This window comes from Acomys russatus, chromosome 24 (genome assembly GCF_903995435.1).
Source record: "Acomys russatus chromosome 24, mAcoRus1.1, whole genome shotgun sequence".
In the NCBI taxonomy this organism is placed as follows: domain Eukaryota; kingdom Metazoa; phylum Chordata; class Mammalia; order Rodentia; family Muridae; genus Acomys; species Acomys russatus.
The window spans coordinates 949,754-973,301 of record NC_067160.1 but is presented as its reverse complement, the minus strand read 5'-3'; the positions used below and the strand labels follow the sequence as shown (position 1 = coordinate 973,301).

At 35.6% G+C, this 23,548-nt stretch overlaps 2 protein-coding genes across 2 annotated transcripts; both read right to left on the bottom strand.

Annotated features, from left to right (window-relative positions):
- Positions 1 to 662: 662 nt before the first annotated feature.
- Positions 663 to 1,636, bottom strand: LOC127207425 (olfactory receptor 1052-like). Its single transcript, XM_051166841.1, is given in 2 exon segments — positions 663 to 1,278; positions 1,280 to 1,636. Coding segments are annotated over 2 exon segments (936 nt in total). The 5' UTR covers positions 1,600 to 1,636.
- A 16,121-nt stretch (positions 1,637 to 17,757) lies between these two features.
- LOC127207450 (olfactory receptor 1052-like) lies at positions 17,758 to 18,696 on the bottom strand. The gene has a single exon (XM_051166872.1). The coding sequence runs from the start codon at positions 18,694 to 18,696 to the stop codon at positions 17,758 to 17,760; it is 939 nt and encodes a 312-aa protein (XP_051022829.1).
- Positions 18,697 to 23,548: the final 4,852 nt, after the last annotated feature.

Here is a 23,548-nt window from a genome sequence, read left to right as displayed (position 1 = left end):
AGATCAAGATAGATGTTTTAAGTTAATAGGGATGAGATATGATAGATATTTGTCTCCATTCAGAAGTTTTGACCCAACAAGATAGGAAAGATGTTTATGTCAAGTTTGCCAAATACATGTAGCCAAATCACTATGAATGTAACATTTATATAACTCCTGATTGTCTCATGGTTCTTCCTGCTATATGTAGTTTATTTTACTTATTTGCAATAATATAAATGTATATGTTAAATAAGAAACATAATAAAATATTAAATATATATGTATATATTTAAACAAGAGATTTCCTGAATAAGCAGAGGCAATAGTTTATCAGAAAGGTTAGTCATTGAGCACGAACTAATATAAGAACTAAGAAATTCCATTCATTTGATCAGGCATAAAAATTATAAGTTTATTGAATGATAATTTATCAAAATCACACTTACCTTATGGTATTTCTACTTTCATAGAAAATTTGTGCACCCATGGAAAAGGTCCATAAAAGTCAAGTCATCAGGGACATTCTAGGTTTTGTCTGAGATAGTATAGTATTTTATAAGTAAATTATTACTAAAATGTTTTTGTTCTAAAATTCTGACTCTTATAAAGATTAATAATTTCCAATAATGTCAGTTTGAAGTTTCACATCAACTTTTCAAAGCTAGACAGAATGAACAGATTCAAGACACAATGTTCTTCCTACAAATCAATATCTTGGCTGCTTCCTTCACATCCTTGTTTCCCAGGCTGTAAATCAACAGGTTCAGCATGGGGATCACCAAGGTATAAAACACAGCAGAGACCTTTTCCTGTTCCATGGAGTACTGAGAGCTCGGCTGGATATAGTTAAAAGTCAAAGACCCATAAAATAACGTCACAGCTGTCAGGTGTGAGGCACAAGTGGAGAAGGCTTTGCGCCTCCCCTCCGCTGAGCGGATTTTCAGGATTGCAATGATAATGTGTATATAGGACACCATAATGATGATGAAAGTGCAAATAGCAATCACTCCAGAGAAGACCAAAAGCAGCATCTCATTGATGTGTGCATCAGAGCATGAAAGCTTCAGAAGAGGAGGGACGTCACAGAAGAAGTGATTCACAATGTTTGGACCACAGAAGTCTAATTTGAGTAAGCCTATTGTGTGAACCAGGGAATTAATGAGGCCGCCCAAGTAACATGCAAGAACCATCTGAGTACAAAGGCTGTGGGTCATAATAACTGTATACATTAAGGGGTTTGCAATAGCCACATAGTGATCATAAGCCATCATAGACAGGAGGATGACTTCTGTAGTTATATACCGCAAAAAAGAAACTCTGCAGAATACAGGCATAGAATGTGCTAGACTTGTGTTCTGAGAGGAAATTGACCAGCATCTTCAGAGCAATGACAGTAGAGTAGCAGACATCACAGAAAGAGAGGTTACTAAGGAAGAAATACATTGGGGTATGAAGTTGTGTGTCCAGCCATATCAAGATGATCATCCCCCAATTACCCACAAGAGTGATGAAATAAATTAAGCTGAAAAGCAAAAAGAGTGGAACCTGCCAATTAGGATTTTCAGTTAAGCCTTTGAATATGAATTCCTTCTCACTTGTATGATTCCAAATTGTCATGCTTTCAGTAGTTGCTCCTTAGTTGCAAAAATAATCATGATCCTTAAATCAGTTGTGAAAAAAATTTTCTCCAAGATCTGATATTCATCATGGTGCCTGAGAGTTACCCTGTGGTAAATAAATTAGAGAGAAATCTTATCATTAGCCAATTTGTCTTCAACAAAATCTATACAGAGTCACAAATGATTGCAAATTATATCAGCTTATTTCCTGTTACCAATTACCTCAGAATATTAAAGGATAAGAAAATCTCTCTTATCTCACAGAGCTCTCAGTTGGTAGACTTGTGATTTGAATTTACAATGTGACACTCAACCTCTGCCTTATTGTCTCATATCTATCAGCCCACTGCCTAAGTGTAATATAAACCTTGTAACTAAAGACCTTCCAAAAGCCCTTTGATAAACATGCCAAGTATGTCGCACTCAGTTAACACACGCACACTGCAGTCAATGTCATGCCATCTCCCCTTTCTAAACACCTAACTTCGCATGTCCTCACCTTCTAACTGGATCTTTGACTCCTCTGATTATCACCACCCTAAAGAGAGGGCTTAAGCTAAGACAAGGAAAACATAGATCTACATTTTTATATTTTCTTTGCCTTAAGAATGATTCACATCCACAGGTGTCATTATATATAACAATTCTTGCCTTCATATATTGGGACAATTTTCTTCTTTTATTCTATTCCTGTTGTTATCAGTATTAACAATAATAACCCAGTTCAGAAAGTGCATTTGTAAGGAGGAAATACATGGTGTGAAACAATAAAGTCGGCAATTGTTTATATATTTTCAAAAAGCTAGGTAGAAGTTCACATAATTTCTTTTGAAATGATGCATTTTCAACTCAATAATTGTCAAGGTATATATCAGATAAATACGTTATTCTGATACTTCCTCATAAACTGATGAATACGCATTCTTTCATCCTGTGAGCCACTGTGTTCTTCTTCCTTTCCTTTTCATTCTTGTTCTCTTTTTTCTTTATTTTTCATTTTCTAAGGATATTTATTTGATTTTTCATTTCTTTTTTGTCATCTATCTATTTTTTTAAAATATATTTTATTAATTTATTCATATTACATCTCAATTGTTATCCCATCCCTTGTATCCTCTCATTCCTTTCTCCCTCCCATTTTCTCCTTACTGCCTTCCCTTATGACTGTTACTGAGGGGACCTCTTCCCCCCCATATATGCTCATAGGGTATCAAGTCTCTTCTTGGTAGCCTGCTATCCTTCCTCTGAGTGCCACCAGGCCTCCCCATCCATGGGACATTATGATGGGCAGATCTGGGCCCTGGGGTCCTGCTAAAACTATGGCACCAACCAAAGACAATACGGACAGTAAACTTTGAACCCCTACCCAGATCTAGCCAATGGACAGGACATTCTCCTCTAGTGCCCCATATTTCATTTTTTGTTTCTTAAAAGTTTTCTGTATTTCATTTTCCTATTATATCTCCCAACCATAGTCTCCTCTCCCTTCAATCCTCCCAGTCCCTCATCCTACCTTCTCTCTTCCCTAGATCCACTGTTCCTCAGTTTTCTTTTGGGAAAGAGTACCTCCCATGATATCAACCTAATAGGACACAACAAGATGATGTCATATCAGGCACAACCATCATATGCCGGCTAGACCAAGGCAATCCAGTAGGACAAAACACATTCCATTAGCAGGCAAGACTCAAAAGACACTCCTACCCTCACTGTTAGGGCTATACAACCATAGCATGTCTGAAGAGGTCCTAGTGCAACCCATGCAGCCTCTGTGATTCCTGTTTTAGTCTGTGAGCCACTATGAGCCCTGTTTCTTTCATTGTGTGAGCAAGAGTTCTGTCAACCTGTGTGGCCACTGGTCCAGCAGGGAGTCACCATCCAAGCTGGGCCTTATCTGGCAGGAATGGCTGCCTGACAGTGTACCTCCCCACTCTCTGGGTTCCCTCAGAAAAACATCAGTACCTCCTCCCAAGCTGAACCATGTCTGCTATGAATTTCTGCCATGCCTGCCAGAAGGCCAGACACCCACTTACAAACAACAGGCTCTGCTTGCCAGAAGACTAGGTAAGCCACTACCTCATGGACCGCCTGAACTATATCAGTTCCATTGGGCAGACAACCTCTGGCATCTTATGCCTGGTAGAAGACAGGTCATCCCCACCCACCTCACCCTATCTCATGTACCTTTCCCTTCATCATCACACTGTCCCATCCCTCAAGATGAGAAGACACTCTGTACTAGACCAGACACCACACCAACCACCTGAACGGAAGCTTCCAACTCAAAGGAGAATCCTTGATGGATCAGAGGCCACACTGGCTACCAGAAATGCTGCTTTCAGCTCATGTGAATACTCCATACTCAAGCACAGGCCACACAAAACACACCAAAAAGAACACACAAACCAAGGAACAAAATACTCATCCATCAAAGACAAACCCATATTGCTACCTAGACCTATAACCACTACAAACCTAGATGCATAAATGCAGCTTAAGAACACAACAATGCCCACAACAATATGTCACCACCTTATGTTTCTTTTTAAAACATGGAACACTGAAATAAGCAACATAATGCCTTCAAGTAGATGATGTCTTTCTAGAAAAATAAACATGTGTTGATATAACAAACTAAAATATCTATCACAACTCTGAGATTCCATATTATACCAATCAGAATGGCTAAGACAAAAAACTCAAGTAACATCATATGCTGGTGAGGATGTGGAGAAAGGGGAACACTCCTTCATTGCTTGTGGGAGTGCAAACTTACACAATCACTTTGGAAATCAATCTGGCACTTTCTCAGAAAACTGGGAATAGGGCTACCTCAAGACCCAGCTATTCAACTCCTTGGAATATACCCAATAGTTGCTCCACCTCACAACAAGGAAATATGCTCAATCATGTTCAAAGCAGCCTTATTTGTAATAGTCAGAACCTGAAAACAACCTAGATGTTCCTCAGTCTAAGAATGGATAATGAAACTGTAGTACATTTACACTATGGAATAGTACTCAGCTATTAAAAACAAGGAAACTTTGAAAATTTCAGGCAAATGGATGGAACTAGAAATGATCATCCTGAGTTAATCCAGACCCAGAAAGATACACATGGCAAATGCTCACTTATAATTGAACACTACCCAACAGAGATGTCCCCTTGCAGTCTCCACTGAAGATTGGGATAGACACTGGACTTCCTATTGGGACTCTAGGTGAGAGAGGTAAGGAAGAATGGGGAAACAGAAGGACCCAGGGGGTCCTAGAAACCTACAAGAAGATAATTAAAGCTGGCTGATCTGGACCCAGGTGGGTCAGCTCAAACTAGTGTACCAACAAAGGTCAATGCATGCAGTAAACCTAGAACCCCTATAGAGATCTAGCCAATGGACACCACATTCTCTGCAACTGTGTGGAGAGCAAAGACTGGCTCAGAAATGAACTCTGGTGCCCCCTAATTAGCCACTTCCCCTTGGTGGGGAGGCCTGGTGACACTCAGAGGAAGAGGAAGCAGGCTACCAGGAAGAGACTTGAAAAGCTGTGATCTTATAGTCAGGGACAAGGTCCCCTTCTGTTACAGACCTAGGAGAGGGGACTAGGATGAAAGAGGGAGGGATGGGGAACAGGAAGATACAAGTGAGGGCCTAACAAATTAGATGTAATCTGAATAATAATTTAAAAAATAAAACAAAAAAGTATGACAGGGTAGAAAGAAATGGTAAATGCTTTATTATAAATAGAATCAATTTTCTATTTTTATTACAGTTACTACAGCAATTTCCTGAAAAAAAAAATCAGTGACTTAAAATAATAAAGATTCATTCACTTACAATTTAAAAGTCAGAAACATGAAACTATCTGATTTTCTAAATGGAATCTACATAGCTACAAGGCCACATTCCTACTAGAGGCCCTAAGAGAGGAAGCATTTTTTCCACTCAGTGCCCCCCTTTGAAACTCTAAAGCCTCTATTCATTGCACCTGACCCTTTCTTCTAAGACAACAGTAAAGTGCTTTTGTTTTCATCACTGCTGTCTTCTTTTCTCAGTTCAGAATACCAACTGAATTATGTATAAATCATATTTGCATAATCCAAGGTACTCTTTGTTTCTTATGCTCCTCCTCCACCTCACTTGTCAACAATCTGTTTTCCCTATTGATGTAGTATGTATGGATCCAAGAGATTAAAATGTGAACAACACTATAAATTAGCAATCAGTCTGTCACATATAAGACTTCCAATGAAGGACTCTATATACCATCCACTGTGAGTATAAAATGATCCAGTAATTTAATGAGATATATGGGTATTTACAAAAGGATTGTTCCAAGGAAAGAATAACACATGCTCAAAACTTAGAGTTCTGGGTAATAGGAAGGATTTTAAATATTTCTGAATGAAAAGAAAAGCAAATGTGAATGCTAAGAAGATGTTGTTTCTGTGACCATCAAAATGTGGTTAAAAACCTCTTAGTGAGATGGATAAAATATTTTCAAAAGCATCCAGTCTATGAATTACATAATTCAGGCTTATCAAAGTATTTTGTTTTGAAAACTCATTTTAGCATTTTCTATTTGTACTGCATATATAAAAGCAATTTTGCATAAACTGAATGCTTTCACTCTAGTAAACTCTTGTATTGAATTGTATGGTAATGTAAATTTGTCTGGTTTTTCTGGGGCATGTGTTTATCTCATTAAACACAGTATTTTACAAACTTTTTAGCATATCCTATATTTAAGGTAGAATGTGAGGCACTTGAAACTTCAAGAAAATATTATGGTAACCTCACTTACCAGTGAGGATATAGGTAAGGCTATCACACTGTTCCATAGTGATGTATATTGCTGCATCAACATTAAATGATCAATCCCCCTACCCCATCCCACCCCACCTCCCACCCCACCTACCTCCACACCTAAACCTAGGAATGTATCTTAATCCCTTTATTTATTCCAGATCAGTGTCCTTTGAAAGAACAATGAATCTGATTTCACTCTATCCTAGGGAACATTGAAAAGCATTGATGATTTTATAAAATTTATTTATTTTGAAATTACAAAGTATTTTGATCATTTCAGCCTTACTTTGTCTCCCTCTAAACGCTTTTACATACCCATCTTGCTCTCTTTCAAGTGAATGCCTCTTTTTTCACTGATGGTTGTTATACACATATATGCATATGTACTTACACATATATATTGCTCCTAAATCCATTTTCCTCAGATGTTGCAATTTTACAGTCCCTCTTTTACACATCTGTACATTTTGCTTAAAACAACATTTCCTTGTGTATACCAAGATACGTATGTGTGTGTGTGTGTTGTGGTGGTGTGTGTGTGTGTGTGTGTGTGTGTGTGGTATGTGTGTGTGTGTGTGTGTGTGGTATGTGTGTGTGTGTGTGTGTGTGTGTGTGTGTGTGTGTGTACAAAACCAGTAGCCAGTTTGATTGCCTCTAAGTTGTCTAATTGTATGTAAAAAGATGACTTGAATGGTCATCACATGGATAAGGAGACAAGAGGTGGAAAGCAAACGTGATGGCAATAAATTTCAGTTCTGTTAATGGCAATTTCTACCAAGCTCACGTACAAATGATAAGCAGAGAAAGGTACCACCCTCTATAAATATATGGCTAGTCTCTATGGTGTCAGAGTTATAACTATAACCTAAGTGCACCTCAGTATTAAGTTCAGGGATTTTCTACACTTAACCTTGTCTTCTTGGTAGAAATAAAAGGGTGATTTACAACATTAATTACTGTGAGTACTCTGACCTCAAAACGTTTACTCCTAAAGACATTCAGACTTGATTTTGAATTCTCCTGGTAGTCAAGATGATGTATAATCAGAAGCCAACATTTTTAAATGAGTATGAAATTCCTTTGCAGTCATTTTATAATTGCATGACAACAAGCAGAATGCAAGTTTATGAATAAATAGGAATAAAGTGATAGTAGTTAAAAATCTTTAAATGTTTTTTTACTATAGTTAAAAAAGGAACCCAGAAAAAGCTTTTTAAATGAGCTAATAATTATCCAAATTTTGCTACCTTCATATGCAGTAAAGGAGCTGTTCATGTAAGGAGACATGTAACCTCAAAATATATGATGTTTGTAATTTGCTTATTTAAAAACTTTTAATATATTATGTGTAAATATATATTATTAAAGTATAATTCATATTTTAGACATGAATAAAATATATTATACATGAAATATAACCTATATACATTGAATTTTATGTTAATATATACTTATAGATCCAATTATACTTTGAAACAGTACACATTGGCTAGTTAATAATTGAAAAACAAATGTAGAAAAACTATCATGCATTAATGGGATTATAAAATTTGACATTGAATGATAATTCTACATTTCAACCCTATATTCAGCACCAGTAACACCAAGTAAATGAGACAAAGCAGCAAATTAAATATTCTGCCTTAAAATCTGCACATCACAGTGAAGAATTGAGCTGCTATGGCAGAGTGTGAACTCTTTTAAATTGAGAACTATGAACAAATGGAAAAAATATAAAATAAGTCATAATATTTTATTGTAATCCTTAAGGAAATATAAATCTAAATTGTTTAAAAGTACTATTATTTTGTTAAATTGAAAATAAATATGAATTACATATGAATTACATATATTAGTCTAATTCTTAAATTTGCATTAAGTATTCAAGTATCTTTAAAATGATGCATAAATATAGTATTGAATAATAAAAACATAGTTGTACTTAGCATATGCAATAAATTTTAATATAATCATAATACAAATTTGTAAGCATTATGTAAACACTGCTCTTGTCTGTAGTTATGGAGAGTTGTAATATAAATAGCCTACAAATTAGAACATAATGTTCTAAATGGTTGACTGTGGTGTGAAGTTGGACGGTTGGCAATGAGTTTCATTACTGTTCAGGAAATAACAGAAAATGTCAAAATCTTTAAATGGAACCTTAGCATTTCCTTACTTACAACTGATCAAAGCTAGAATGAACAACTCATCTGCTTTATAAGACCTGACTTTCACAAAACTTTAAGGACTTATTATTTGGAAGAGGGCTGCTGATGGTAGTTTCTACCCTACTGGGGCCAGAGTCTGCAGCCCCTTGTGTGTGTGCAAGTCTCAGCTGTCCACAGTTGAGTCATTAGCACCCTCTTGTCTCTCAAGTGTAAAACTAATCAGAGAGCTGATTCTGGTGTCTGTTCAAAGGCTACCTCTTCTTTCACAAAAGAAGAAGTCAAAATGTATCTTTCGCAAGCAATGTTTAAAAAGCAGACAGAGTTTTCTCTAAAATCAGCCATCTTGCTATAATGTTTAATAAAGACATGGAATATAGCAGCAGGAGTTGAGAAAAAAGGATTTTTTGGTCATATGTAAGCCACTTGGAAGACTGTTAAAGAATTCTGTTAATAAAGCATTGAATAAGACTTTTAATCAACATAGTCTAAAATAATTAATGGTAACTCTTTTAAGATACATTACCCTATATAAAGTCACAAATTTTCAATAGTTTTCAAATATATTGTTGTTTAATTTCCATAAGTTAACTGTGTGGAAGATCAAAAACATACTGTAAATTTTATGTTCCTGGTTACCATATAACATTTAGCTTTCAAGTGTCTTTACCATTTACTTGTATATTTGCTAACTATCATTTTAAAGCATGATAATAACTCAATTTGCTAGAAAAATTCAAAACAGCTAACAAATTGTAATCCATACTAAAAATTAAAATTACACATATTGGAAATTTTCAACACATTGAAAAATAGGTAAGATGATACTCAAAAGCATATTTTTGTCTTCATCTCTTTTGAGAATTTATTTAAAATACTATAGTTTATATTTTTAAATGTTTCATAAAGAGTTCAGTATTTCTCTCTGTCGGTAAAATGTTTACCATGCAAAAGGGAGGAGTGGAGTTCAATTCTCAGAACCTACAGTAAAACATAGCCATGCAAAGAATATTGGGTTGATGGGGGCGGGAAGTGCAGGACATGGGGAAGGGACACCACTGTCCATCAACTATAACTAACATACTCCATAAGTTCCATGTCACTGAGAGATCTGGTCTCAACAAATATGGTGGATTATGCTTCAGAAAAAATACCTGCAGATGTTATCTGGCATTTACATGTGTCCACACACATGTAAACAAAACACTCCCCAACTACACATATGACCAGAGAAATATCACGAACATATATACATTAGACATGATTATGGGATATTTCGTACTTTGTGCAGACCTTACTGTACTGGTCTAGAATGATTGTCTTGATATTCTATATAATCATATATATATATAAACATATATATGTATATATAGTCCTGTAGATATAATAAAACACACACATATATACCATAGCCTATACATCATTGTAATAAATCCTTTAAACACATATAAATAGATAAGTACCTAGCTGATCGAAAGAAATAGATGATAGATAGATAAATTGTGATACAGATATGTAGATTAGATAGATATATGACAGATACATATATAGATACATAGATGAAACAGATGATAGATATATAGATCAATATCAATAGGTGATAAATAGAAATAGATGATAGATAGATGGATAGATAGATAGATAGATAGATAGATAGATAGATAGATAGATAGATAGATAGATAGAAGATATTTATTCTATACATTCTGTTACTCTAGAGGACACTGACTCATAGAAATTATAGATTGTGGTATCAGGAGTGGTTCTTGAGAAACAGAAGTATAAGAATGAATCATTTAAGTATCTAGGAATACGCTCTCCAATTTGCCAACACTTACAGATGCCAAAGTCTCTCAGGTTACTGAAGCTTCTCCTGGGAGTTTAGAGTGTAATCAAAGCTAATGGTGTGAACTATACAAACTAAGAAGACTCTATATTAAAACTTTTGACAGTGTGTAAAAATAAAGAAAACGATGATGCTGGTAGGTTGCCCTTAGCATCTTGATAAATTGACAAATGATAGGAATAAGCTCCAAGCAAAAAATAACCATCTTCTAGAACCTCTTAACATGGTGAAGGACACAATGAACATAGTGATAAAATTGACGGGATCCAGATACACATCAACTGTCCAAGGATTTGTTCTCTGGAAGAGAATCTCCTCTTCAGCATCCATAGAGCTCATTTACACAAAGTAGCATTACACAGATGTGACAGACAATGACATCATGAAATTTGCAAGCAAATGAATGGAACTAGAAAAAGTCATCCTGAGTGAAGTCACTTAGACCCAGAAAGGCAAAAGTGAGATTCACTCATTTATAAGTGGATGTTATCTGTAAAGTAAAGGACGATCACGCTAAAATCTATAGACCCAGAGAGGCTAACCAACCAGCATGGCCATATGGGAATACCAGAATCACCTGGGAAAGGGGAAACGGAATAGATTTTGCAGGTGCCTGGGGGGGCAGGTGATTTTGGGAGTAGGAGGGATCAGATGGGGTAGGAAGAGAGGGAGGGAGAAAGGACTGAGAGAAATGAAATGGGGGGCATTTCTGGGGTGAGGTGGAAACCTAGTGCAATGAAAATTCTATGCAGCACCTTGGGCAAAGACTTAGTAATGGGGTGCATGCAGCCTGAACTGGCCATCTTCTATTTCCAGGAAAAGCCTCAGTGGAGTGATTGAGATATCTACCCAGCCTTTGATCTATAGACTGTCCTGTCTGCAGAGTGTGCTGGGCCGGGAGCCTAGCAGAATAACCATCAAAGAGACCTGATCAGCAGGGAGTAGTCTAAAGAGGTCTATGGCTCCTTTCCCCTATAATTTTCTTTCTCTCCTACCTATTGTTGAAGGATTGGAAGGGTCATAGATATAAAACCAAATAAAATAGATTAAAACATCCATGCTGATAAAGGGGGGTCACTGCTTGTGGTGTGGTCTGTGGAAAAGCCAGGAGTTCAAGGAAGGAAGATAGAAGGGAGTGGAATGGTCTATCGGCAACCTACCTGTTTTTCTGGAAGGCATTACCTACAGCTAGCAAAGAGAGCCTGCTGAAGTTTGGGCCTGAGATGAAGCAAATAGTGACAGAATCAAGATTAGGAGGGCATTGTTTGTTGGATGCACAGGAGATATGGGCAGTGGGATTGAGGAAAGAAAACTAATGTTTTGCTTCATATTTAGGGACCATGCTTGGAGACTAAATTTTGAGGGGAAAAGGAATAGTGAAGGTCATTAGTTAGCTTACCTTCTCAGCTGTTCTGTTTAGCTGGGATGTTCCCAGGGAGTGCCTGCTGGGGTTGGAGGGTTGGATAACAGAATGTTTGTTGAAAAGGTTAGGGAAGAAGATCTCTGAGGATGGTGGTCAGAGTCGAAAGGTTTCGTGCTGCTACAGAACTAGGTTAAGAATGGGGGGATGGGTATTAGGAGCAGGGGAAACATACTCATTGTCCTTGTAATAATAAATATTTAACTTAAAGCATTTTTAAAAAAGAGTCCACAAGTTAAGAGATGTTGGACCTCTAAAGTGTTGAAATATAAGGACAGTGAGATTATTAAAATTAACTGTGTTTTGTATTGTAATATTAACATGAAATCAGGGCATGATAGAAATATTATGATTTAACAATGCCAAGTTGATAAGGGGGTAGGCTTATTATAATCACCTTTAATGTCAGTTTAAAAACATGAGGAAAGGAAATCCATTGAGGTATTGTCTCTATCTGACTGCCCTGCAGTCATGTTTGCAAGGCATTTCTTTGGTTACTAATGAATGTAAGATTGTATATCTCATATGGGGTTTTCTCATCTCTAACAAGGTGTGACATTGTTGTGTAAGAAAATAAGGTGAACACAAGGCTGAGTGTAAGCCAATAAGCAACATATATCAGTGATTTATCCTTCAAGTTTCTTCTTTGAGTTCTTGTGCTACTTTCACTGCAAATGAAATAAAACCTTCCCGCCTCATATTTCTTTTGATCACTGCACCAATATCACACTTGTCTCATGTTTTATTTGTACACTTCCATGTGGTATAAACCCAGATGATTACAATGAGTCACTATCTACACAGATTTCAATATAAACAAAAAACAAAAAACAAAAGTAGCAGAATGCCTTGGGAAGGATTCAGGATTGTTCTATGCGACTGAACTTCATAGTCACAATTATTAGAAAGATTTGCATTGTTATTATTTATTAATTTTGCTACCTAGCTTCTCCTCTATGGACCATACATTTATTTGTCTAGTTAGTATTTTACATAAGTAGTTAATTTACCTCTCTCTGTCATTCCCCATGTTCATCTAAGGAATTTATGTCTTTCTAAGTTTGGAGAGTATAGTTTGATGCTAAGTAATTTTGTAAAGATGAGAATGAGCGGTATACTGTCATATTCAGTATGGTTTATGACCTGTCATATTCAGTATGGTTTATAACCTGTCATATTCAATATGGTTTATAACCTGTCATATTCAGTATGGTTTATAACCTGTCATATTCAGTATGGTTTATAATCTGGTTGTGGAATTGCTGACATGAACTATGAAGACTCATCAAGGTATTTGAATATTACCACTTTAATATGGTGTATGTGATATTGAATCCTCTAAATTAATAGTGTTTTAAAGACTAAAGCAAGGGTTGTCAGCAAAGCATTTACTACTCTAATAGAATAAGTTAAACCTGACCCCCAGCATCCTCAGAAAAGATTGGCATGGTGACTTTGCATCTGTAATCATAAACCTAAAGAGGTAGAGGCAGGAGAATCTTTGGGAATTCTATACCACTGTATCTAGAATTAAGCTTATTTTGCATATATACAAAATTCTATACCAGTGAATTAAAAACAACTTTGTGACAATTGAGGCATTAGTTTGAGTAGATTTGCTACCCTAATTTTTGTTCTGTCTTCCCTATATATTTCTATATTCCCCTTTCTTTCTTTTCAACCCCTATCTCTAAACCTAAGAATGTAAGAAAGGGAAAAGAGAGACATCACGGAGTCTAGCCTTGTTTTCTTTCTAAAAAAGACCAATAATAACTTGTAACCAACTTCCATTGATAATAACACTCTATAGACCTGGAAAGCAATGAAAAACCTACCCAACTCCCTTTAATGGAAATGGGGTGTTGTTCTCTTAATGTTTCTTCTGGCTTATTTAGGATGTATAATACCTAATAGGGACCCAAATAAAATTGGTGAAATGGTTAAACAAGTTAAGAATCACATTTATGGTTCAGTTTCTAAATGTTGAGAAATTCCAGGCTTAATTAGAGTCCTGTGTGGGACAATTTGAAATGCTGGATCAAATAGGATAGGAAACTTTCTTTGAAAGTGTCCTGGGAGCTGTCTTGTTCTAATGAGCAACAGCAATTGAAATACTTGGTCCTGGAACATGAAAGATACAGGATGCCAGTGTCCAGCATGCTGAGAGAAATGCATCCTGTCAGGTCTGATCCAATGTTAGTGTCTGGGTTCTTTTGTTCCGAAAGCATGTAATTTCTCACAAGCATTATAGAGTCCTAAAATTATAAGTGTATTAGGTGCACATGATGCAAAGAACAATTAAGGCTGGTTATCTGCTCTTTGTATGAGCAGAAAAGACATCTGTAAATTTTACTCATGCCATATGAAGAAAAGAATCTAATAGTAATTCATAGGAGTTATGTAGCCAACAAGAAGCATTGTCTGTGCATGGACATTCATGTCTCAGCCAGTCTCAGAGCTATTCCCATATGGTGGGATTAGCAATATAAGTCACCTGTTTGTTCTGCAGTTTAAGTTCTTCACATCCTGAATGTATCTCCATCTCACATTCCCTCCTGATTCCCCCTTCCTCTCTCATTCCTTCTCCCTCCCTCCTTTAGTACTCAGAAATGGGAGCCCTCCTTCCATAACATCTGACCTCAGCTTATCAAATCTCATCTGTACGACTTGTAAAGATTCACTGGCAATGAGACAGTTTAATTCCTGGCAATACCCAGCCTACCTCAAAGAGGATGATGAGCATCAAAACACCCTTTTATGGAGATAGTCTCAAATGTGGCAAACAAGCCACTAGGCAAAATGTCCTCCTTTCTACCACAGATGAAATTCTTCCTTAAAAAAGGACAAGCTTGGATGCAGGCAGAATTGACAGCCAAAGTCTGCCAAGACAGGGTAAGCAAGCTCTCAATAGGTCCTGCCACACAAATGTCTGCCAGGGAGATTGGACCAGAAGGCTGAAGATGATTCTCCAATGTTATAGAGAGTTTTGAGTGACTATTCAGGTAGCAAACTGTCTCTGTCATCTTCTCATTTGGAAAGCTACTAACCTGCACTCTTGACATTCACAGGTAATCAATTTTCTTCCCTCTCAAGTCTCTGATGGGGTTGAAGATCAGATAGTTTAGTTTTACAATTAAGCTTAGGTTTTTAAGGGTTAAGGTGTTTTTAGGTCTAGATAGATGTCTTAAGGTGATAATGAGGAAATATGATAGATATTGATTTATATTCAGAAATTTAGACACACCAAGAGAGGAACAATGTTTTCTTCAAGGCTTTCAAATACAAATAGCCAAAACACTAAGAATATAACATTTACATAATTTCTGACTGTGTCATGGTTCTTCTTACTATAGGTAGTTTATTGTTTATATGTGTAATAATATAAATGTATATGTAAAAATATTTAATAAAAAAGTAACAAAACAGCCATGTTTAAAAATCAAGTCTAAAGAAACATAAAATATGCATTAGCTCCATATTATAATAAATTGTTTTTATCCTTTTAGCTGGTATGATTCAGATTATTGTTTTGGGTGACTTACACAGCCTGAGGAGGAAATGAACACTTCTTTTAAATTGAGTTCCACATATTTATCCTCCATGATATGCAAGATGAACAACTAAATTTCTTGAATTTTCTTAAAATGAACTTATGCTATTCCATTAATTCTTTGACACGATTCAGAATGCAGGTACGTTTATTTGCCAAACATTTTTCAAATACCTAAAATATTGTATTGTATTAATGTATTTATCACTGTCCTTGTTTTTCTTATTTTAAAAGCAGAGCCATTTCAGAGCCAGCCCCCACTCTCCCCACAATCTTGGAGAATGAGCTGTCCATTAGCTACATCTGAACACGGGGCTAGGTTTACTGCATTGCCCTTGGTGGGTACAGCTGTTTGTGTGGCTCACCTCTCCTCAGTTCAGACCCACCAGCCTCGCTGGTCTTCTTGTGTGGCTCCTGGACCCTCTGGGTCCTTCTGTTCCCCCATTCTTCCATACCACTGCACTCTCACTTGGAATCCAACAGCTAGTCCAGTCATCTGTCCCGATCCCTAGCTGAGTGGAGACTCTCAGAGGACATCTATGTTGAGCTAACATCCACTTATCGGTGATTATATACTACGCATGTCTGGGTCTGGTGAGGAGGTCCAGTGGCACTCAGAGGAAGGGGAAGCAGGGGATCAGGAGGAGACATAATAGGCTGTGATCCTGTAGTGAAGAAGGAAGTCCCATCCCGTCAGAGGTCTAGGGAAGGGGAATAGGGCAAGAGACGGAGGAGGGGGGACTGAGCTGATACAAGTGAGGGGATAACAATCAGGATGCAATCTGAATGAATTATAAAAAATAACAATAAAAACAGAGCCATGACAGTGTAAATATGAAAGGCACCTGTCACTTAAGTGAAGTAGACACACCACAGTTTGTACTTGTGTCTTGGAATATTTAAGGAATAATTAATTTTACTTCCATAAAAATCAAGAGAAGACATGAATACAATAAAAATATCAATGTTGTTAGGTCCTATGAAAAAGAAAATGTGTTCTTTTTTGTTTTATTGAAAATACATTTTTATTTTTATCATGTGCTCATTAATTAATTTTTTCTCTTCCCACATTCCTCTCCGTTTTCCACATCTTCAATCACATACAGATCCACTCTGTTTCTGTCTCTTGTTAGAATAAAACAACAAGCTTCTAAGTAGTATAATATAATATAAAACAATATGGTATAATAATACAATACAACATGAGAACACAAGGCCTAACACGTTGTAATTTGACAAAACATAAAAACACTAAACTGGATACTACAATGATCTGGTACACAATGTTGATCCTGTGCATGCTGGTATGTCTCTGCTTTTATTTAATTAATCTTCAATCATGTTAGTTTCCAGAGCCTTGTTTCACTAGTATCGTACACCACCTCCTTCTCTTGTATTTTTTTTTTTTTCTGCCTCTTCTTCCGCAGGGTTCTCCTGCGCCAAGAGAAAGGATCTGATAGAAGCATCTCATATAGTGTGAAGCATTCCAAGGTTGCTCTCATTGTTCTAAACCTTCTAATTTGTTCTCTGCATATTTTCTGTCAGTTGGTCTCTATATTTGTCCCCATCTGCTGCAAGGAAAGTTTTTCTGATAGTATCTGAGCAAAACACTTTTCTATTAGTAAACAAGATATCATTAGTAGTATTTTGATTGTGACAACTTTTAGTAGGACAGCAGCATTTGGTTTTACCCTTGGTCCCTTGGCTAACTGGCTGAGTATCTTGATCACCTAGGCAGTATCAGGCATTGGTTGTCTCTTTACTTAAAAGTCCAATACAACAGCCAACCATATTTTGTGGTGCAGAACAATCTCTCTTCTTTCCTTCTTTACCACCTCTTGAATCCGTATGTTACAACAATTGTCACAATACACTTATGTCACAGAAGTTAGTTTATTTTAAAACTTTAACTCATGAAATTTATCTATGTGAAGCCAGTTAACATACTGTTTAAATTATATGCTAAATGGGAGATAGTCATTCCACTTTCATGAGGACATTTGTAGAACCGAGTTACAAGGTTTATAAAAGCCATGCTATTGGGGCATTATAAGTTTTCTCTGCAACACTATAGTTATTGATTAATAAAGATTATTAAAATGTCTTTTGATCTAATATTCTGTCTGACTTTTTTAAAAGAACAATAATCTCTTTAAGACTTAACATTAAAATATATTTGGAAAATGGTATTTTTATGCTGCTTATTAAGGAAGGTTGTTTTTAGTTTTGGTGTCAAACAAGATTTTTGTCCCAAGTCACAAAAGTGAATGAACTATATAGTTTATGTTGGGTGTGTCATTGACATAATTGTAAATACAGTGGGCTGGAAATTCACGTCATTTTCAAAACCAGAAAAAGGACAGATTCAAGAGGCAGTGCTCTCCCTACAAATCGACCTCTTAGCTGCTTCCTTCACATCCTTGTTTCTCAGGCTGTAAATCAACGGGTTCAGCATGGGGATCACCAAGGTGTAAAACATAGCGGAGAGCTTTTCCTGTTCCATGGAGTACTGAGAGCTCGGCTGGATATAGTTAAAAGTCAAAGACCCATAAAATAACGTCACAGCTGTCAGGTGTGAGGCACAAGTGGAGAAGGCTTTGCGCCTCCCCTCCGCTGAGCGGATTTTCAGGATTGCAATGATAATGTGTATATAGGACACCATAATGATGATGAAAGTGCAAATAGCAATCACTCCAGAGAAGACCAAAAGCAGCATCTCATTGATGTGTGCATCAGAGCATGAAAGCTTCAGAAGAGGAGGGACGTCACAGAAGAAGTGATTCACAATGTTTGGACCACAGAAGTCTAATTTGAGTAAGCCTATTGTGTGAACCAGGGAATTAATGAGGCCACCCAAGTAACATGCAAGAACCATCTGAGTACAGAGGCTGTGGGTCATGATAACTGTATACATTAAGGGGTTTGCAATAGCCACATAGCGATCATAAGCCATCATAGACAGGAGGATGACTTCTGTGGTTACATAAACAGCAAAAAAGAAACTCTGCAATACACAGGCATAGAATGCACTAGACTTGTGTTCTGAGAGAAAATTGACCAGCATCTTAGGTGCTATTATAGTAGAGTAGCAGATATCACAGAAAGAGAGGTTACTAAGAAAGAAATACATTGGGGTATGAAGTTGGGTGTTCAACCATATCAGGATGATCATCCCCCAATTACCCACAAGAATGATAAAATAAACTATGCTGAAAATAACAAAGAGTGGAACCTGCCAATTAGGATTTTCAGTTAAGCCTACCAGAATGAATTCTTTGACACCTGTATAATTCCAAACAGCCATTGGTCCAGTAGTCTATACTTCCTTAGTTCCAAAAATTATCATGACATTTAAATCAATTATAAAAGAACTTTTTCCATGATCTGGTCTTCATCACGGTGACTGAGAGTAACTATAGTAGACAAATAAAATAGAGAACTTTCAGCAGTAGCCTATTTATGTATTAAAATATTTATGCACTGATACACAAATTTTAAAAGTCACATTAGATAATTTTCTGCAATCAACTATCACAGAAATAGAAAAACATAAGAAACTGTTCCTTATATTACAAAGCTGGCGGTAGGTAGAGTTGACATTTGAATCCAGAGTGTGATACACCAAGTCTGTCTTATTCTTTAACATGTCTTTCTCACAGAAGTGGTATAATGAATCCTTCAATAATCTTGTGAAATGGACCTTGCAATATACCTTGGGCAACTATTCCTGTGTATTTTATTTTCTGCTATCCTGATCACACTGACATCAGGTCCATGCCAACTCCTGTTTCTAAATGCCTCACCTCAAATTTGTCCTCACTTTCCACCTGGATCTTTGACTTGCATCATCAATGCCATACTATTCAGGAGAGCTGAACCAGAACCAAGAATATACATAGCTGTTTTCATTTGTTCTTTGTTCAAGAATGAATAAATATTAGAGATATTATTTTATATGAGAATTTTGCTTTTAAATTTATAACCAATTTTGGTTTTGCATATTGTTTTTGTTGTTCTCAACATGAAATATAATAAAACAGTCCATAATATACATTGTAAAGAGGCAGTAAATTGTGTGAAACACTAAAACCTGTAATTGCTGAATATGTTTTCTTTTAAAAACATCATTTCTTTTGAAATGATGCATCTCCAATTCATAGTTGAGTTAAATATAAGAGAATTAAAATATACATAGATTTTCTCACTTACGATTATGAGCCTATATGATTCTTTTGAAAAGTTGGAGTACTTAAATCAGCAACATCATTTCTTCAAGTAGCTGATGCCCTGTTAAAAATAGAAACATGTGTTGATATATGCAATGGGATAACTAATGTGTAACAATTAAAGAGTGATGGAGAATGGAAAGAAATGATAAGCGATATATTATAAATATCACTAATATCCTGTTTTTATTGCAGCTACTATGACAAGTTTTGAAAAAGATAGTGGCCTAAAATAACAACTGTTTGTTCACTTACAGTTTGGAAGTAGCAAACATGACACTGTCTCATTTCCTGGGTGGAATCTACATAGCTATGTGACCACACTCCTACTGGAGGCTCTAGGAGAAGTAACAATTTTTTACCAAATACTTCCTTTGAGAATCTAAAGCTACTCTTTATAGCATCAGACCTTTTCTTCTAAGACAAGATTATAATGTTTTTGGTTTTCATCTTTCTGCCTTCTTCCATTCTCAGATTGTAAAAGCAATTGAAAGAGTCAGAGTTCCTCCACTCATAATCTGAGCTATTCTTTGTCTATTCTGGCCTTCCTGTGACTTACATGTGAAAATCTGTTTTTCAATATGAGATTGTATGTATGAATCCTAGAGATTAAGATTTAAATAACACCAGGAATTATCAATCAGTCGAATGTATGCAAGTTATGCAATGAAGGAACCTATTTAACATCCACTTTGAGTATAAAGTGATGAAAGTGATTTAATTATATCTATGAAGGTGTATAAACAAATATTGTTTCTGGAAGAGAACATAGTAATTTCATACCATAAAGTAGAATTTTGTGTAACAAAGGGCAAAATTCTTAAATAGTTTGTAGCTTAAATCTGCCCAAACCCCGCAAATACTAGGATTAATTCAAAGGATTAGAATATATTGTTTCAGAGGCCATTGAAAATTTGAAAACTCTCAGTGAGATAGGCAGAAGGTTCACCAAGACATCACAGTGCATGAATTCCATATTTCAGGATTATTCCAGTAGTTACCTTTTTGCTACAAACCCTCATTTTAGGAGTCTGTCATTTGTACTGCTTTTACAAAAGTAATTTTGTAAAAATGAATATCATTTTTTCTTTAATATGATTACTCCAATCAACTCCTGTACTGAATTTTATGAACATATACATTTGTCTGGTTCTTAAGGGACATGTGTTTGTATCATGAAGCAGGGTATTTTATAATCTAGTTACCATTAAAAGAACCTGTCCTCTATGTACCAAAGCATGTAAGTCATTGGCGAACTCAGGAAAATAATTTGGTGCCTACCATTTACCTGTGAGGATACAAGTAAGCTGGGCATATATTGTTCAAATCCACCCCTTTTATAACTGTGAATATAACCAAGCTCTGCCTATATTCCAGATCAGTGGCCTTTGGAAGAACAGTAAATCTAATTTTTCTCTATCTAAAGGAAAAAGAGTAGGTGCCTTTGAAAACGGCAATGATTTTTAAAAATATTTCTTTAGATTGTAATATGATTAAATCATTTTCCTTTAAAGTTTCCTAATTCTGAACCATTCCTTTTATACCCATTCTCACTATCTTTAATATTCACGGCTTCTTTTTTTTCATTATTTGTCTTTATATATGTATTTATAAACACATAAATATATGTATAAATATATAAATAAAACTTGCTCAGTCTCTATAGCTTTACAGCTTTTTCTTTTAAATAGATGTATACTTTGCTTGAAATAACATCCCACAAAAAGAGTTTGCATATTTCCAATTAGCACCAAGATATATAGATCAAAGTTGTGGCCAGTTGCAGTGTTTCTGAGTTTTGAAAATTGTGAGTAAAACATTCAATTGACTGATGATCCCCATGGATAAGAAGAGAAAACGTGGGAAAAAATATGATGGAAATATGGTTTAGTTACAGTTGTGGCATTACTCACTGAGGTCACAGTACAAAATGATAAATAAAGAAATGTATCACCTGTCAAAATATGGTTAGCCTCTAAACAGAATTATACCTAGGGTACATGTGCGTCTGAAGACTAAGTTCAGGGCTTTTCTACACTCACCATTGCCCTGTTGATAAAAGTCAGAGGAAGAGTTACAACACTAATATCTGTGAATATTCTGTCCTTATAATGTTTACTCCTAAAGACATTTTCAAAGTTGATTGTGTATAGTCAGTTATAGCCACAAATTACCTGTTTAAATGAATGTGAAATTTCTGCATACTCATTGCATGGGTCTAGGACAGCAACAAGAATACATGGTCATCAACGGACAAGATGCTCGCGAGTATTCAAAACGTTTAGATGTTTGTCTAATACAGTTTTTAAAAAACGTAGCAGGAGCTTATCAAATGAATTAGTGATTACAAAGGTACTGCAACATTCATACACAAGGACAGAGCTGTTCATGCCAGCAGAGATCTCACCCTGAAGAACATGATTAACAAGTTTTATAAGGTGTTGAATATAAATGTATTTGCATATTAATACTGCACCATCATGTTTTATAAGCAAACTTTTAATTGACTGAAAATTTTATAATTTAGTTTTTAATTACATACATTTATGTTTATATATGTATTTGTACTTTTGAAAAACTCCCACTGACTAGTTTACAATATAAATTGGAAAACAAATGAAGTAAAATATCAGACAATATCAATAGAAACATAAAATTAGACCTTGAGGGTAAATCAACATTTAAACTCTACCACCACCAACAATAGCACAAAGTAAAAGAGACAAAACTGAAAACTAGATATTCCTACTTAAAATCTTTATCACGATGAACACCAGAGCTGCTCTGACAAAGAGTGGGATTTGTCATAGCAAAGTGAGTTCCCCTAAAATCAGAACTGTGAACTCTGAACCTCTGCCAGGATGGAAAACAAATGGAAGATAAAGAAGATATAATTTAAAAAAACCTTTATTGAAATTTGTAAAGAAACTAGGCCTAAATGATTTAAAAGTACTGTCTCATTTAGTTAGAATGGAATAATACATACTATATACAAATTAACATTCTCATATATTGAATGTTTAAAATTTACATAGATGTGCAAATATCTTTAAGGTACTATATAAATATAATATTAAATAAGAAAGATCATACTTGCACTTATCATATGTGATGTAAGAGTTAAAAATATTTAATGTAAATGTATAAGCATTATGTATATAATTATCTTGTCTATAAGATCCAGAGGATTGAAGATATATAACCCACAGATTAGAAAATAATATTCTAAGCTGTTTAAGTATAACGCAAGACTTGGATAACTAACAATGAGTTTCATTAAGTGTTCTGGAAATATCAGAAAATGTCAAAATCTCAAAATGGACCTTTTAGTTAGCACTTCCGTACTTACGGCTTAACAAAACTGGAAAGAACAACACATCATCTGCTGCAGAAGACTTGGATTCCACAAATCTTTAAGGACTTGTTATTTGGAACAGGTTTGCTGATGGTGGGTTCTGCTCTGCTGAGGAGAGAGTCTGTAGCTACTTGTATGATGTCTCAGTTGTCCACAGTTGAGTCATTAGCATCTTCTCTCAGGAGACTGGAACTAATCAATGAATTGCCTGGCCTCCTGATATCTTTTCAGTGGATACCTCTCCTTTCACCAATTAAGATATTAAAGAGTGTCCTTCACAAGTAATACTCATTAAAAATAACTGCGTGTTCTCTAAATTCAACTGTCCTGTTATAATGATGAATAAAGACCATGAATGAAGCAGCAGGAGTTGAGTTAAAAAAACAAACAAACAAATACAAAAACAAACCGAACAAACAAACAACAAACAAAAGAAGTCATGTGGAAAATGGTTAAAATGTTCTGCAAATAAAACAACTTAAATTCATGGCTTTTATGAAAAATGGCTACAGCTTTAAATATTTTCCCTACATAGGTTTCATTCTGAATTGGACATTGAATAAAGGCATTTCATC